Raw genomic sequence first — 17,677 nt, 5'->3', positions numbered from 1 at the left:
ACTTTAGAAGAACAGCAAAGGTAAACAGTTCTGTCTATATCTTGACTCCCTAAGGAAAGAGGAAGTCATGGATTAATTTTGAGCTTTTAGTTGATATTATTAATAACTTAAAAAGTTAATCTGACCTCGTATACTTATTTTTACAGTCATAAGAATGTATTCTTTCCTTTTTTATTTTACCACATAATACATTTTTTCAAACTACTGTATAAGTTGCATGTTTCACATTTTGTTCAATCTGAGATTTGCACATTTCCGCTACTTCAACCACACACATAACAAAATTATCTCTGTTGTCCAAGTGCCACAATAATAACAGACAAACTCTTCATTACTGTCTTCAAATTCAGAAGATTTTCATCCACTTACTTTGACTTTGCACTATTTGGGAAAGACCAGGTAACAATGTCATTGTTACCAGTTGAACTTAATCTTCTGTTAAGTTCAACTGCAACTGAAGGGAACAGAGTTGAAACTGTGTAAACTGAGGCCCTCATAGAGCTAAATGTTAACCAAAACAGTGGCAAAGCTCTGACATTTAGAAAGTGTTTTGCTTGCAATTTTGAGCATTTGGCAAAATACAAGGGACTAAGAATATCTTTAGCAAATGACACTGCTATTAATCAAATACTTGCTGAGATGCTGCAATGTAATCAAGGCTAAAAGGTTTTTGAGGCAAAGCTAACTTCAGACCAACTCCTCTATGGTGTAAAGTGTTGTGAAGTAAATAGTTCTGCAGAATATCTAATGTTGAAGAAGAACATTGAAACCTTGAATTAGAAGAAAGGGATGTTGCTTTTCTGTTTATCTTCCTTTTCTTTCATTCAGTAATTTTGCTACAAACCAGCCTTTGTATAAATGTCTTGCATAAGAAGTCTATCCTTTTATATTTCGATTTTCTAAACAAGTTGCATGGTCAATAGTCAGAAACTTTACATGATAATAAAGTGGAAATGCACCAGAATATTGTTGAAATTTAAAAGACTGTTAGGGCAAACAAATCTCTTCGTAACATAAATGTCTTTGTAGAAAAAGATCAGTGGAGAAATTAACTGTAATTTAATAAAACATAAGCCTGATGTGTGTTTTAAAAATCAGAAATCCTGCTCAGTGAGGCTCTTCAAAACAAAACCTTTTAAAAAATCCCTTCTGTGACGCAAAAGAAGGGAGTCATATTGGATTACAATATGTTACAAGGTGAGGTGACTCTCTTTCTGACTCACCTTGCCTTCACCTCCACCTTACACATCTTTACTGTAATCCACCTGCGAGTGCTGCTGCTCTGTCAGGGAAAGAGTTTGGTGTCCCGACGGGTTCAAACATGCAAGTGGAATATTTCAAAGCGGATTAATTGCCAGAGCTTTAACCAGCAGAGAACCAACACAATCCCTCCTGACCCTGAAGGCCACAACATAAGACCACAACAGATGACCGCTCTTAACTGGACTGCAGTCATCAGCCTTAATCCAGATTATTCCAGACTATGAGCTGGTTGTACACTCATCATTCCCGTTGCTTCCAGTGTCTCTGTCTGGGCTATTTTCAGACCACACAGTCGTACCACCCTGTGTGCTTGCTGCAGGGAGAACTGAGTCTGTGTGCAGCATGCATACATGAACAGTTCTTTCCATCCTGTGTATCACGTCTACAGGCGCTCCAGCTTCATGTTGCAGCGCATAAATAAGGTTTGAAGGTAGTCAGAACTGTCAGCACCTCTCACATCATAAATCCCCGCAGCCCCTCAAACACTTTCTGCATCATCTTATTTCTTGTTTGTAAAGACTAGTCGTATCTGTTTGGTCTTTGTTTAGATCTTTGTGTCTCCAGAGATACTCAGAAGAAATTTTTAAATGACAGCGAATCAAAAACAAGATCTGGTATTTACATGTGATGTTTTTCATTTACAACTCGATCCCAGACTTGGACATTTAATGTAAGTGGAGGACTAACGACATTAAAAGTAAAAAAAAATAAAGAAAAAGAAGAAGAAGAAGAAGAAGAAAAACTCAGCTCGGATATCTGGTGGGCTCTGCTGGTTATTTTATGATATTCTGATGTGATCATCTGGCTGCTTAAAAAAATAATTGCTGCTTATGCTAAGATAATCCTCTTTATTATCAAACTAACGACGCCAAATAAACGGAAACAGCTGTGACCAACAGTAAAATACAACTCATATTTTTTTCTTTTTAGCTTGAAGACAACTTTTGTGTCTTAGTGTTGTTCATGTGTCAAAGTGGAAATGTAAAACACCTCTTCTCTGCTGCGGTGGTCCAGATGGTTCTGCTGCTAATTTAGCAATGGACTTCAAATTGGTCTTGCTGGTGTTCTGTGGATTTCTCCCTGCAAACATTCAGAGGCATGAAAGGTTGAAGCACTCTCTTTTTCCCTATTTTACAAACAAAGCTCCCTACTCCATGATGTAGAAGTCAGCACATTATTTCCCTTTTTCTCTGTAGGAACAACACGATAAAACCTTTCCATGCTTACTTGCTTTTAAAACAAAATGAGGAACATTTGCTTTAGATGTGAAAATTACCATCCAAAGCATAAAAATAAGTGGAATATGTGTGGATTTTCCTTCCCAATACTGTTCCTTTTATTTTATTTTTTGTAGACCTTTGGAGAAGCTACGCGAGTGTCGAAGCTGCCCTGAAGGCTTAGTGTGGATTCATAACACTTCCACGCTTCTCATGTGGATTTAGAGTTTAAACAGCTGCTGATGCCCTGACACAACCCCTGTGGGAGGTGGGGGAGAAAGGAAACAAACAGTGTGTGACACCACTGAGGAATTACACAACACTGTTTTCTATTTACTCACGGGAAGAAAAGACATCTTTGAGATCTTACAGTGGTTTATTGCAGAAATCCAGGCGCCTGACCTTAATATTAAGAAACCGAAGGACACTTTCTTATAAAACAGAAGCTAGTGAGGTCAAGACAGAAGTATACTCATGTATCTAATATCCTAGCTAACTCAATTAGCTATGAAAAGCAGTATTAAAGGCCCCCCTCTGAGGGTAAAGTGACATACTTCAGCGAATGTTCATTAACTACTCAGGGTCGAAGTTTAAAGGCCGATAAGTGCCACCAGGGACCTAGAGATAGAAATGTGTAATATAAAACTGGCCGATATGAAATTGGGCCAACAGACAAGGCGTCCAGGTTATCTTCAACGTCCAATTAGCCTGTCTCAGTGGCTGACTTATCTCAGGGATCTTTTCACCAGGTTTCAAGGAGACTTGCATAACACAGTGCTGACGTCAGGGTTTGAACTTAAGTCACACTTTTTCCTTTTGTCACCTGTCTTGTTCTGTGTTGAAAACGTGTGTTTGAACTTTGAACAAACCGGTTTCAAACCATTGTTCCTGAACTGAACGATTGTGATTGACGTACATTAAGATTTGACTACTTTAGAGAGATAAAAGGTCAAGTGATCTGAAGAGTCCAGATGTATCCTCTTAGAGGGGTAAGAAGATGGACAGATGACGAGATGCACCCATCATGACTAATGTCTACTTTAGCAGCCTTTGGGGGAAGCACTATGATCTGTAGTTGCTGCAACTGTCTGGGTCCAGGTCCAGCTACATTATGAGGTCATGAAAACACTGGATGACCAGGTTATTCCATCAGTGGATGTTTTCTTCGCCGACCACACAGGAATATTCCAAGACGACAAGGCCAAGCTTCATCGGGCTCTGACCAAAGATAATCTTTGTGATGTTCTGGAGAAACCTTCGCACCACGGCCAGACACTTTCGTCATAAGAGCAATATCTTGGAAAAATAAAAATCAACGCTGGATGGCAATGAATCTCGAGACATTGCAGAGGCTTACTGGAACAATACCACAGGAAATGTGTGCTTTAATCAAAGTCAAAGGTGGATCAACGCAATACTGTGACCTTTTGCCTTTTTTGGTTAGGTGCTGCATTAGTATCAACCTCAGCTTCCCTGCAGCTGGAACAGATTCCAGATCATCAACCACAACAAACAGGAACAAGGATGGCTTTTGAACCTTTGATCACAAAGGTTATTTAATGACAGCAGAAACACACCTCTGCTTTTATGCTCCTGTTTGGATTATTTTAAGCTCCAACTTGCTCTCTTCTTGTTGCTGCAGGTAAAGAGGCAGTTTATGTGCTGCAGTCTAGATAAGCCATTTATTCTCAGTGCGTCCTCTCACAAAAGATGTCTCATGCAAAGCTTGGATTAGGATTCCTTGTAAAGCCACTAAAGTGCAGGCAGCTGGAGTGACAAGCAACCTGATAATAAATTTGCATAACCCTTGAACTGTGGAATGCAAAGCACCACATGGTTATATCAGACCCCACCGTGTGCAGGTTTCCATGCAAACACACAGAAACTAGTTGCGTGCTCTTATGTGTTCGTCTGCATTCAGGTGTTATCAGACCAGGATTAATCACACAGTTTTACGTCAGGACTGATGTCTGTTTTTGTGTCAGGTTCACTTGACGTACTTGCAAAACGATTTAGAATCCTTAAAACGTTTCCCAGTCTGTCAAAATGTGACTAGGAATTTTCACATATTTCATGGACATTTTTGTCTGGCACACCAAGCAAAAATAGTGCATAATTGTGAAATTGAAAGAAATAAAATAGTTTTTTCTAACATACATTTGTATTCACTCGTCTTCTGATTTTGCTGAAAGGAAAACCTCCACCTCTGCCTTTGTTGCTTCTAACAGAATTTTTCTTCTAGGAATGCCCTTTGTGTGTCTCCATTTATATTTTAATCAACTCTGACCACAACATGACGCCTCCGCCACCCTGTTTCACTGTGGAAATACACTGAAGTTTTAAATTACAATGTACGTAAAAGCACAAGAGCTGTTAAAACTTTTACAGGGCGCTGGCTGTGATGTTTTCTGACATTTAATTACATGAAGGACTCTGAGAGACTTTATAGTTTAGCCGTAAAACATATGTCAGACAGTTAAATTGCACTTGTCTCAATAGCAATGCGTCACTTTTACTGGAACACAACACAGACATGGAAATAAAATTCACTTGTTCCTGGAAAAAAAAGGCAAAAATAAATAAATAAAGAATACAAATCAAACAGTAAATACACTTTCAGTATCTTTATTAGGAGCTACCTGTGTATGACTGTGTCTGCAGCTCAGGAGCAAAACAAATAAATCTAAATCTGTTCCCCATCACGCAGCAGATGAGCAGAGATTTTGCTGCTATTTTTAGATCTGATGAGAGGAAATTAATAATCTCCCCTCCCGTCTCGTGCCACACGAGACAGTATTTCATCGTATCGTATTTCATCAGGCTGATTTTAGCGTGCAGCGGATACCGATGACAGGAAGAGTGGAGGCAAAGTCAGCTGCTGAGAACATTGTAAACAATTTTCTCACTAAAAACATGAAAACAGCAGAACTGTTTCCAACTGTGGTTTTGAATGTAAACAAATCTCTTGTACATGACACACAGCTACAGTTTGACTTCTTGCCAGGGGAAATTATGCATAAATTACCTTAATAAAATCTGTAGATTTTTTTTTTTTTTTTAGACTTAAAAAGGAGCAAACCTCATTAAACTACTCCACATGCTGCAGATATAAAGTAAAAGTCAGTGCTGGATTGGCCACAAATTATGACGTTTCCTCTGCCGTTTCACTCCACCCCACCCTTGATGTGTAAAACAGGTGAGCTTGTAGCTACTGAAAAGTGTCGGAAAATTCTGAACATATTTTCCGTGACTCTCTGTCGACCCACTCATAGGGTTTTCCAGCATTACAAAGCTGATTATGCTGCCCACGGATGGGACAAGCAGCAGCCTCAACCGCATATTGCTCACCTGATGAACTGCGCAGAGTGAAAAACAGGCTCTTGCTTTCACTCTGCAGCTGATCTGCTCCTGCTGAATGCCCTCCTGTGTTCCACTGTGAATCCGTGAGGGAAGTTTGTTTCGAGTGTTTGAAGTCCATAATCTGAGCTTTCCGCCAATGTAAAGCAGATCAGTCACCACCGTCACAGCTGTGGGGAGCTTGGCCAAGAACATCAACTAAACTGCTTATTAATGAACTCTGGAACCAGAATGACGCATGCTTGGGAAGCTTGGTATTCCCAAGCAAATTACTGAAACTAAGCTCGGAGATTATTGTCTTGGAGCTGTTCTACAATGTTGAATTCTCATTAAATTTAAATGCAATTTCTAACAACATCTTAGTTCCAGTCATTAAATTAAGCACCAGTGGGGTTTGTGCTTATCACCAGGAGTCAGATGAGAGACAAGGTACATGCTAGACATTTTGCCGGGAAACAGGAAAACACAGAGAGGAAACAACTATGTTTCACTCACACCGAAGGGCAACTTAGAATCGCCAATGAACATGAATGTTTCTTAGAGAGTTGCAAGAAGAGAGAACTTGCAGCAAACCAGTGGAGAACAAGGAAACTCCAAACTGAACAGAGAACTGGTCCAATCAGTGCAAAGAAAGAGTAGTTGCAACTACACCATCAAAAACCAGTCGATGAAGAATTGGAATCAAACTATTTTACACGTTTGTCTGAATCCCCCCGCCTCACATTACTTACTATTGTTTCTGTAAATTTTCCCTGATGGCAACATACAGTATTCTGATAAATAGGTTAATTTTTAATCTTTGTTTGGATGACATCGTCCACTCATATACGTTAAAGCCTCCGATTATCCACAATGCAATATTTTACAGTATTGGGAAGAAGCTGCTGGAGATTGTCAAAAGTTCAGGGTTTGTCTTTGTCAACGTAGCATCATCCAAACGCATTGGACAGTTTGCATCGTAACAAAAAAGGTTCAACTTCATAAAAGTGCAGCTTAAAACCTGGACTATCAGGTGGGATGTAAAGCTTGCAGTATGGCTCACGAGAAGAGCTCGATCTTTGCAGGATGTGTTGGCAGTGCTTTGATTTGTCTTCATCTTCACAGGTCAAACATCTCAAGAGCAATAACTGGACATACAAGTCCGTATATAGACACTCTACAGAGATAATTACCTTCAGACAGATTAAAATTTTGCTTCCGTTAGAGTCCTCACAATAAACCACTGGAAGATTCCTACAAGAAAAAGATCAAGGTTTCTCTGTATTGACACAAAGATCTAAAACATGCATGCAAAAACGATCTGAATACTTTTCAAAAAAGGAGCAACAATTATCTTACAGCAGCTAAAAAAAGTAAGACTGTTAATTATTACAGTAATATTGTATTAATATTATTAATAATTAACAATAATAGTAGCTGCTAAGCTGTTGAACAGAAGAATGTTACCTTTTGCCGTTCTGGTCCATATAAAGTATAACAAGCTGATGTTGGCTGATGAATTAGTTGGGCTATCTGCTCCGATAGGACCTAGTGATTTGTAGCTTGATGGGTGGGATTCCTAAAGTTTCCACTCTATGACATTTTATGCTTTCAGTGCAAATTTGTTGGAGCCTTTTCTCAGTGTGCAGCTGCAGGTAAGAGGAGGATGGAGGCGGGGTTAGCTCTGCTTTACTCTATGCTCCATACAGTCAGGTAAAACTCCTATCATACCAGCACCTTGTTTGGCATCTCGATAAGAGGGGACAAAAAACACAAACCTGAACCATTCCTTTTTGCACCAGATGCCACAGCATAAAAGCAAGAACAGGTATTTCCGCAACTCTTCTTACCTTCCTCATTCCCTTTCATCTTGGTTTAATTTCCATTAGTTTCCTGACCTCACATCATCAGGAGTCTCCCCTGCCCCATCTCCATATCCTTTTGATATTTGATGTGGTCTGGACAACGAAAACAGGCTTTAAGCTCCAGGAACTGAATGATCCAAATGTTTTGTGGCTCTTAAACCAGAATATTTTCAAGCATCCAGGAAATGGTTTGCATATCTGCACGTCTGTGATTTGGAAGGCAAAACAAACAAGACATACAGTACATGCCTTTGCGAAGTAAGAGCGTAAACGTAACAGCTGTAAGTGTAACCACACTTGATAGTAGCAATTTCAGAAACATTTTGACGTTAACTGCTTTACGATGTGAGATAAGGATCACATTATCCCCTCCATACGTCAAAGCATGTGTCAAATATTAACATAATAAAAGTGGAGTTTAAAATCTGAGCTAGCCATTAAAATGCTTATCTATGCATGTGTGATTGTATTGAATTGACTTTTTTTGTAAAATGCCTTGAAACGATGTATTGAAATTTTTTTTATATGAATAAACTGATTTAATACAGTGTGTATAATAATTCAGTTTCATTTTTTACTGAAATAAATGAAGTTCTCAGCGATATTCTAATTCACTGGGTTGCACCTATACAGTATAATGTACTTCTTCCCTGAACTCCCAAAGACTCAAACTCCATGAAGTGGTTATTATTATGGTATACAGCATTATGCAACAGCATCTCAGCTTTCAAAGTTCATGGTATTTATTTTCCTTCTTTATCGCCTGAACATTAACCTTGAAGACTTTTCACTGAACACGTTTTTTTCAAACCGTCTTTTGCAAAGCAAAACTGAAGCACAGACTCAACCAAGTCATTAAAATGCATTATTTACGTCAGTCTGGAGGTTAATTTCTACCACAGGGGTTGATTTTAAGTGGTTCAGTGTAAAAATCTCATTAGTGGAATGCTACTTTGTTGAGAAAGTTGGAGAAATGCAATGAACATACAGACTAGTAAATGGGAAAGGAAAGTTTGCTTCAATAGCACTCAGCTGTTCTTTCTAAAATGAAAACATTTTATCTAGATTTTAAGTAAAAAGCCTGATTCACAGCACTGCTTCCCCTTTTTACTGAATGCCACCTGCTCACGTTTCACTTTCATTTCTCCTTTTTGATATTTCTGGACTGTTCAACTCTGAATCTAAATAAGCACGACACAGAAAATGGATTTTACCACAACGAATGCCTTTATTTACCAAGACACTTAACACAAGTATGCAAAAAACAATAAATCAGACGCTCAGGAGGACAGAACATTTAAAGTGGTAATAAGGAATGTGCTTGTTTCCATTTTTTTTTTTAAAGAATCATTTCAAATAAATAGTCTATAGTCTCTGAAGCTAGTGTTCTTATCAATATATCCTCTTCAAGTCAGATTTGCAGGAATGAGGAAGAAGATGAATGACAAAAAGAAACTGCAATAGAATCCCCTTTTCAAAACATATTTATATAGGTGGAAAGTGGAGGAACAAAAAATGTAAAAGGCAAATCCCTTCTTCTAAACCTAAATAATATTCCACCAAAAAAAAAAAGAAAAAAAAAATCTAAATCCAAGTGCGTGGTAGACAACAATCTCTCTTACAAGACGTCAATAGAAACACAAAAATGTCCTTATTAGATGTTTAATTTGTCCGTTGCTACAAGGCTGCTGACCGAGCCAGCTAAGGTCAGCTTGTTCAGGTAACTAGTTAACTCCTCCACCAAGTTGTGCTCTGCTGTTGGGGGCAGTTCATTAACAAAAAGGATGTGATATCACAGGTTAAGCACCACGGCAGCATCCTACCTAAGAATAGCTTCACACGTCTCTGCCTCTTTCTTTCTCTCTCAGAGAGAACTTAAAGATACCGATTTGTACCAGAGGAGAGGGAGGAGGGAGGTCTTACAACGTCAGAGGAGAGAACCTGTAGAAAAATCGTCCGTCTCATGCAACAATGCTCCTACCATGTATCACAAAGTAAAAGTCTCAGTCTCATAAAAGAGAAAAGTGCAAGGGAGGGCAGTAGCAGCCCTTTCCTTCAGCAGGTGAGCAAGAGCGCAGGATCAACCTTGCAGACTCTTCCTCTAACCGAGAGGCATCTGGGGTGTCCAACCAAGCGGACCCCTGTTCAGGCAATGAAGCACCTCAGGGGGTGAAGCAGCGGGGTTTGTAGCTCCAAAGAACTTTTCTCCCATGCTTGAAATTGAGACCAGGTCAGCTCCAATGTGCCTTCAGTCAGTGCTGTGCTCCTCCAGCTGAGAGATGATGGTGATCAGATTCTGGAGGCCGAAGATGAAGCCGCTGTCTTGGCCTTCGTGGACCACGCTGTCCTCTCCGTAGTGCCGACACGTGGTGTGAGCAAAGTCAATCATGCGCACGTCCACCTCGGGGCTGCTGGCCTCTCCCGCTCCGTGCGAGGAGCGGCTGCTGCTGCCGCCGCCGCCAGACAGGCCGCCGGCTGCGCTGGTGGAGGAAGAGCGAGGGAACCCAAACGCTCCTTCCTCTTCGCCCTCCTCCTCTTCTTCATCAGACGGCTCGTCCTCGTCGCCTTCCTCCCCTCCTCGATGCCTGGGTCTGGCGGGAGTCCTGGGAGGGTCGCCGTCGTAGATGATGAGCAGCGAGCTGGAGTAGAAGCGGTAGGACTCGCACGCCTCCAGGGCGGCCTGCATCTCCCGGAGCCGGCGCAGAACCGGGGACAGCAGCTCGTGACGAAGTCGCCGGCCGTTGTGGAAGAACTGGTAGAGAGCCTCCTTGAAACCAGCAAGGGTCAGCTTTCGCCCGTGGTACTTGTTCATGAACATTATCTGGCCGGAGTCTGACTGGTACACCTGCAGAGACATGCAGAAATCCACTCCGTTAGGGTTCTTATTCACTTTTCATTTCAACATGTCATACCATCAAAAAAAAAAAAAAAAAGGACTAAACTCCTTGGATTTTTTTCCTAACAGGTTCATGGCCTACAAATCTCAGGTTTCGCCTTTTCCTTCATCTGATAAACATTTGTCCGTGTGAGTCAGAGTAATTAGACCAATTCAAAAAATACATTTCAATACATAAATCTTATATTAAGATTTCCCTGAGAGCAGGGTAAACTGACAGAGCTAAAGAAAATGGCTGCTCAGAATGATGCATCTTAACACAGTAATGTGAAATTCAGTGGAAGGAAAATCCGTAGTTGAAATAGTGCACATTTGCAGGGAAAATTTTGAATAAAGCAACAAAATCCTGTTTAAAAAGATCAGCATCGCTCTGACCAAAACATAAAATCTATATCACATCATCACAAAGAGCTAAGTGCACATATTGTACATGCAACATAAGGACAAACTTTAACTAGGCTAACATTTCTGAACTAAAAATATTTTCTTTGTTGGTTCTATCCAACATCCTAAACTGAATTTTCTAGTTTCCATTAGCTGCAAGCCCTGATAAATCAATACGAACAGCAATATATGCCATCAAAATTGTAGCGGTTTCTGGGAGTGGACTACATTTCCCAGGATGCTTAGTGGCATGTTTTTGTATCCTAAGTTTTGATTATGCTCTAATTTACTGAGCTGAACTTGTATTCTTCCCTACACTCTCATTTTCTTTGTCCATTTTAATCCAGACGTGCAGAACAGTGAAATCAAATTCCAGACTTTTCCAACCTAATTAAGCCAATCTCTGTACCTGCATCCCACAGAGCCGCACTCCAATCGATGCTGATGTGCTCTGTTGACACTTCCGGATCTGATTGGCTTTCTTCTCCTCTGAAGCGTCGTCTCCATGTTGGCGAGTTCCCATCTTTAAATCCAACACACACGGGACTCTGTAGCGCCACGTCAGGTTTTCCAACAGAATAAATTCTGTGAGACGGGGAGTCAAGGATCACACCAATAAAGAAGACAGAAATAAGTCTAGGTTTTGCTACAATTGTTTTTTTTTTTTTTTTCTTTCTTGGGATTTGGTTTTCCCAAGAATGGAGCGTTGCATCTCCATGCGAGTCACTGAATGCAGCGTTATTCATAAAAAAGGATACTGTATTGGTTGCGATGCTTTGCGTTTTCCTTCATCCTCTGTAATTGCTGTTGGTGGCACTTCAGACTCCATGGGTTGTGTTTGATCTGTGACACCACGTTGCCTTTCTCCAAGCTGAAGTACAGAACCTCAGCCTGCTGCTGCTGGACCTCGTCACGATTATAACTACACAGAGAGAACACACGCAGAAATGTTTTAGCTCCTGAGCTGCATACAGAATATGAAGAAACCGGCCTCATTTCAGCGAGCATCTTCACCTCATGATCTTGTCCTCTTTTCTGCTGTTTCGGGGTCTGTCTTTGCTGTAGTTTTCCTTCTCCTGCAGCAACGGGGACTGCTTCTTGTTGCTCCACTTCAGCATCTTGCTCTTGGGTTCTTGGCAGTCCGCCGAAGGGTCTTTGTTTTCCGAGTCCCCAGATTCGCTATGGAGAGGGTAGGCGATGAGGCACAGGTTTCCCTCCTCGTCTTCTTCGAAACTAACCGACACAACACCTGCAAGAAGAGGAAGAGACGTTTACTAATGACCAACATTCAAATGTTAATTAGACATTCTGGATGGTCTACCCAAATCAAGTTAAAGTTTCACAATTGCCAACAAGAAATGTGACCAACTCTTTAGACTGCTGCCTACTACTGGTCCAAGCACTTTATTCTGACTTAGAAAAACAAAATAGAAAAACATTTTGCCATTTAAAAGTAATTTTAATTATTGCTTTTCTGGTTGTGTTCTGATATTTTTCTTGCCGTTTTCACTTTAATTATATTTGCTTTAGACACTGCGATAGAGGGAAACAGTTTGTTGTTTGTACTCAAGGTTGTAAGATGAAAATCTAATTCAGCCCCATATACGTTACACATTTACACATCTGACCAGTCCAAAAAAAAAAAAAGATCATCTTCGTTAGTGCGGCTGAAAAACAAATAATAATCACAATTATGCATTTTTTTATGTTAGGTGCTTCTTACCAAGGTATTTAAACATTCAAAAGCCGAAATTTGAGTAGAAACTAGCTCAACAAATAACTTATGAAAACATCTCGATGACGAACATTTTGCAACGTGATCCCAATATTCATTTTTTGTGATACAGCCAACAAACATACAGCCAAGTCTGCCCCCACCAGCTCCTAATACAACTCCCTACAAGGCCCTGAGTGCCTGCAGAGATGGGAGGGGAGGCGTCGCACTGAGAATAAACATGGCAGCTGCAGTCACCGACGCATATGAAAAAGAAAGAGGAAGGAAACTTGGGGTAGAAAACGTTTGAAAAGGAAGAGCTAGTGATATAAACAAAAGGGCCAGGGATTTGATTCATCACTATGATTCATGTATTCTGTTTAGTGACTTAAAGTAGCGAGTAGAGAAAGGTCGGCTGATGTCATTTGCTTTGACGTCACCGTCACAATCTTCTTCCTCTTCCTACGAACGGCTCCGCCTCTGAAACTCATCCAGTGGGACTATGCTGTTCAGAGTTGCAACGTAATCATTCTCAGCGATTGTGGGAACTTCTGAGTCACTCCTAATTAATCCAATAGGATGCTTGGAAAGTTGTGATAAGGAGTAATTCAAAGAAGACATGCGTTTGTTTTTTCCTTTGTTTCTTTTTTTTACAGCCCAAGGGCACAAAAATTAGGAGAATGACTGAACTGCAGATTATCGTCAGCTACCGTTTCCTTGTTTGCCTGAAAGTCTGAACCTTGACCCAAAGTAGTAATAAAAGACATTGTTTACTTCTAAAAATGTGTAAAAATTTTAAAAGCATTAGATTTTATACACATTAATTGCAGATGAAATTTTCTGACGATACCTCCTGATAAAAGTGAGGAAATTCTAAACATTAGTTGACGTGGTGTGCTTTCGAAAGGCCCAGAAGACCGTCATCTAAATCACACTCGCGTATCTTTTTATAGCCGCATAACCCAGGGGTCAGATACCACTCATGAGCCCAGGCTCCGTCAAACTTGGCCGAAGGAGACGTCTGCTTTCGCATGCATTTGGTGTCATTGTCTGCGAGTGCGAATGTGAGCCTGTTGGCCTTGGCTGCAACCAGGAAACACTACACTCTTCATTAAAGGCCTGCGTGCGTGCGTGTGTGTGAAAATGTGTATTTGTGTGAAGCTCTCTGAAACTAGAATCTCCTCAAATGACTTATGAGCTCCTCTCTCCACTCCAGGTGATGTGGCCCAGTTATTTTTGATCCAGGCGGTGGGGTCGTCTCTCATCTTGAAACTGTAGAGGTTTTAAAAGACACCCCTGGCTACACATCCTCCTGGTTGTCAGTTCCTACATTCATGTGCCATTTGAAACTCCCCACTGGACTTGACATGTGCCCACCAGCATCTTAAAAATGATTGACATAGCACTTAAAAAACAGGAATCCAATCCACTCTGAATTTGTCCTGTTGTGTACGCAATGTTCTTTAAACCACCGATTACAACCAGACCCAGTACAACACAGAAGAAAACAATGCTGCTAATTAAGGGGACTCCCAAAAAGCACTTCTAAAATATTTAATGTCTGAACTTCTTTAGTATTAAAAATAAGTGTTCAACTTATTTGTAGTCATTTCAGCTCAGCTTACATTTATAATTTTTACCTCTTGAATTAATAAGTCAATTAATTAGTCTGAACTGCAGAGCTGTATACTGAAACTTCAAATAATTTGCTTCCATTTATTAAACATGTACCAATAAAATGGCATTAGATCAGACAAAGCTTGTTTATTTCTTTGATCAGCTGTTATATGGGATCATATAAGAAATGCTGACTACTCCCAACATTTTATATATTTGTAAAAAAGGAACATTTATAAACAACTAAATTAAGCTAAACCCGTTATTGGTGGTTTAGTGGACAAAACAGGAAATGAGACCCCAAACCAGACTCTGCTCAAGGCCGCATATATTTTTGTGCAGGCCCTGATTACAAACCCACATTGAGTACAGTCAAAACAATAGCACTCTTCCTGCTGCACCCTTTGGGTAAACGCTGGTATCTTACCTTTATATTGAGGGGTGAACTTCCTCATCTCTAGAGGCAGGTTTTTGTAGAACTGGTGCTCCCGAGGTATGAGGGGTTTGCATATCGTCTGTTCCCCGAAGCGCAGCACGCAGGAGTGGCCTCCCACCTGGTGCACGAAGGGCTCAAGCATCACCCCCTTCGCCGAATAGGGAGTCCCGTCCGCCTGCATGAGGGCTTCCAAAGCGGGACTCATTCTCAATCCGCATCGGACGGCTGGGCTGTGGAGACCCAAGTCGCAGGGGAGGCTAGCTGCTCGGCCGTTTGTTAGGCTCCCTATCCTCAGGCTTTTTCCAGTCGTCTTCACAGGGGGGCGCTGTTGCTCACCTGCTTGACTGGAACGGCGAAAAACAAAGGGCTGAAGGGGAAGAAGCAAAACCACCGTCGAAATCCGTTTTATCGTCCCTTTCCCTTACTGGAGGAGAGCGCTACCAAGGTCCAACACTAAGCTGTGTGTTTTTACGTTTCATTTACTGTTACTAAGCCAACAGTTTAAGCTACTGAAACGTTTGTTTCTTTTTGTGAACGTACACTGTTGTCGCTCTCCTTGCTTAGCTGTTACCGAAACTGACGACAGAGCTGATCTTGAAGCTAGAAAAGCAGCAGAGGACTCAGCAAGCTCCGCCCCCACATCAGAAACAGCCAATCAGAGAGCAGCGGCTGTCGCTGGGAGGAGAGATGGCAGCGAGGAGAGATCAAGCAGACAAAGAGGAAGGAGAGAAAACAGTGGGGGGATGGGAATACAGGAAAAACAACAAAAATACATTTTTCAATTAATTTAATTATTTTATGCATATGCCAACTTTATCATTAGGTAGCCATTGGGTTTTGTGTTTGTATTCTTAAAGAGGCACTGCAGATGCTAAAATTATTCACACATTTTGTTCAGTGATCAACAGTATATGATTAGTAATGTTAAAAATAAAAGGCTGTCAAATATCAGATGTTGCTTACCTGGTTATCTCTCATAGCCTAACCTCTTTACAAGGCTAAGACTGAGAATTTTTATAACCAGAATCCTTAACATGTTTTATTAAGATTTTTGTAAAGTGAAAGTAAAGTACTTCATAGTTTTAAATAAAAAAAACTAAAAAGTGTAGGAAGGAGGCTGTTAGTCAGACCTCTTTGCTCTGGGTAAGGAGGTTGGGTAAGAATAGAGATCTCCATTGCAACTTTGAGGGAGCTGCAGAGTATAGCCCAGATGGGAGAATCTGGGAAAGTGGCAAGAAAACTATCAAAAGCTTCAAGAAATCCTGCGGAAGAAGATGCTCCAGCAAGATTTAAACAAAATGTAATTTTTTGGTCCCCATGCAATATAATGTGCATGAGGGAAAACTAAGATAACCATGAAAACATAATCTTATCATAAACCATGATGACAGTATCATGCTGGGAGAATCCTTCCTTTTAACAGTGACTGGATAGAGTTGATAAAAGGATCAGATCCTTCTGATGTGACTGAGCTTAATCTGTTCTACAGAGAGGAGATGGGAGACTTGTTAGTTTCCAGATGTGCAAGATGGCAGTGACAACCCAGAACACATACGAACAATAGGAAATGTAGTTCTGAAAAATGTTGACTGATTATGTATGCATGACACACTTTTCAGATTTTTATTTGGGGAAAAAGTTTGTTCTTTTGCTTCTACCTCTAAATTATGAACATTACTTTGTGTAGTTCTGTTGTGTAAAAATATACATCAGATTTTGCATCGTGACAAAATACAAATAAAGATCAAGTGGTTTCAATATTTCACATCTCTGATGCGAACAACAAGCAAGCCTGCATGTCATCAGATAAGTGACTTAGAGTCCGTCACGTGTGGATTTAACGGTGCATTGCCAAAACAGCTCTATCCAAGAGTTTTGTCACTGATACTAACGTTTACTATGCTGATGGAGAGGCAACTCAAGGCCAAGCTCAGACTGAAAATAGGACGGTGTCAAAGGAAAACCACAGCTGGGAAAGCAATAAAATATGTCCTCTCCTGTTTTTGTAGGTCTATGTCTTCACAAGATTATTTTGAGAAGCAACAAAATTATTATTCCAGTCATAATGGTCACTAAAGGCATTTTCCAAAATAGAACCAGCTGACATGCTGTGATCACTTGTTGAAAAACAACGTTTTCTTCTCGCTCTCCTCTCAGCACGGCGTTATCAATATAATAACTACATTTTCAGGCTTTGGACAAGCTTTATGTATATTTAATATTCACACATTACAACTCTACTACTTGTGTATACAATTCTGTGTTTACCTGCATAGAGTTAAATAGCAAGAAGTATCATCTGCTTTTGAGATGATACCATAAAAATATTATTGGTCGTAACAACCTGGTGTTGACAGTACACAAAATCTATACTGTGGCACCGTTCCTGTGTTGATGTGCATCAGATCACGGAGGCACTTTATCCAAACTATGATCTAAACGCTAGCTATTTCTTAAAATATATTCATATATATATATATATATATATATATATATAGACCCTTGGAGCTATATAGCCTACCTCATACCATGAGAGACATTGATATGCATAACATGCCGGCTCAGACGTCGCCCGGCCAAACAAGGTCTGCGTCAGGTGCTGGGGAACCAGAGCACCTTGATGAAAAATGGGCTACTGGAACAAGACAGTAATGGCAAACCAACCGGACATTGTGGTGGTGGATAAAGAACAGAGGAAAGCCGTTGTTGTGGATGTAGCAATACCAAGTGACCACAACATCAGGAAAAAGGAGCATGAGAAACTGGAGAAATACCAGGGCCTCAGAGAGGAACTGGAGAAGGCCTGGAAGGTGAAGACCACAGTGGTGCCTGTGGTCATCGGGGCCCTCGGGGCAGTCACCCCCAAACTGGAGCAGTGGCTCAAACAGATCCCAGGAACAACATCAGACATCTCAGTCCAGAAATGTGCAGTTCTAGGCACAGCCAAGA

General features: G+C 40.6%; 1 protein-coding gene across 1 annotated transcript; it reads right to left on the bottom strand.

Moving 5' to 3' along the window:
• Positions 1–9,623: 9,623 nt before the first annotated feature.
• Positions 9,624–15,149, bottom strand: LOC106950548 (inositol hexakisphosphate kinase 2-like). The gene is made up of 5 exons (XM_015037476.1): positions 14,720–15,149; positions 11,976–12,210; positions 11,720–11,883; positions 11,371–11,546; positions 9,624–10,526 (listed from the first exon to the last, which is right to left on the bottom strand). The coding sequence occupies exons 1-5, from the start codon at positions 14,931–14,933 to the stop codon at positions 9,930–9,932; spliced, it is 1,386 nt and encodes a 461-aa protein (XP_014892962.1). The 5' UTR covers positions 14,934–15,149; the 3' UTR covers positions 9,624–9,929.
• Between the last annotated feature and the right edge of the window lie 2,528 nt (positions 15,150–17,677).

The sequence above is a fragment of the Poecilia latipinna genome, unplaced genomic scaffold (genome assembly GCF_001443285.1).
Source record: "Poecilia latipinna isolate Pla-1442-1.1 unplaced genomic scaffold, P_latipinna-1.0 Scaffold24, whole genome shotgun sequence".
Taxonomy (NCBI): Eukaryota; Metazoa; Chordata; class Actinopteri; order Cyprinodontiformes; family Poeciliidae; genus Poecilia; species Poecilia latipinna.
This window is presented reverse-complemented; position numbering and strand designations above follow the sequence as displayed.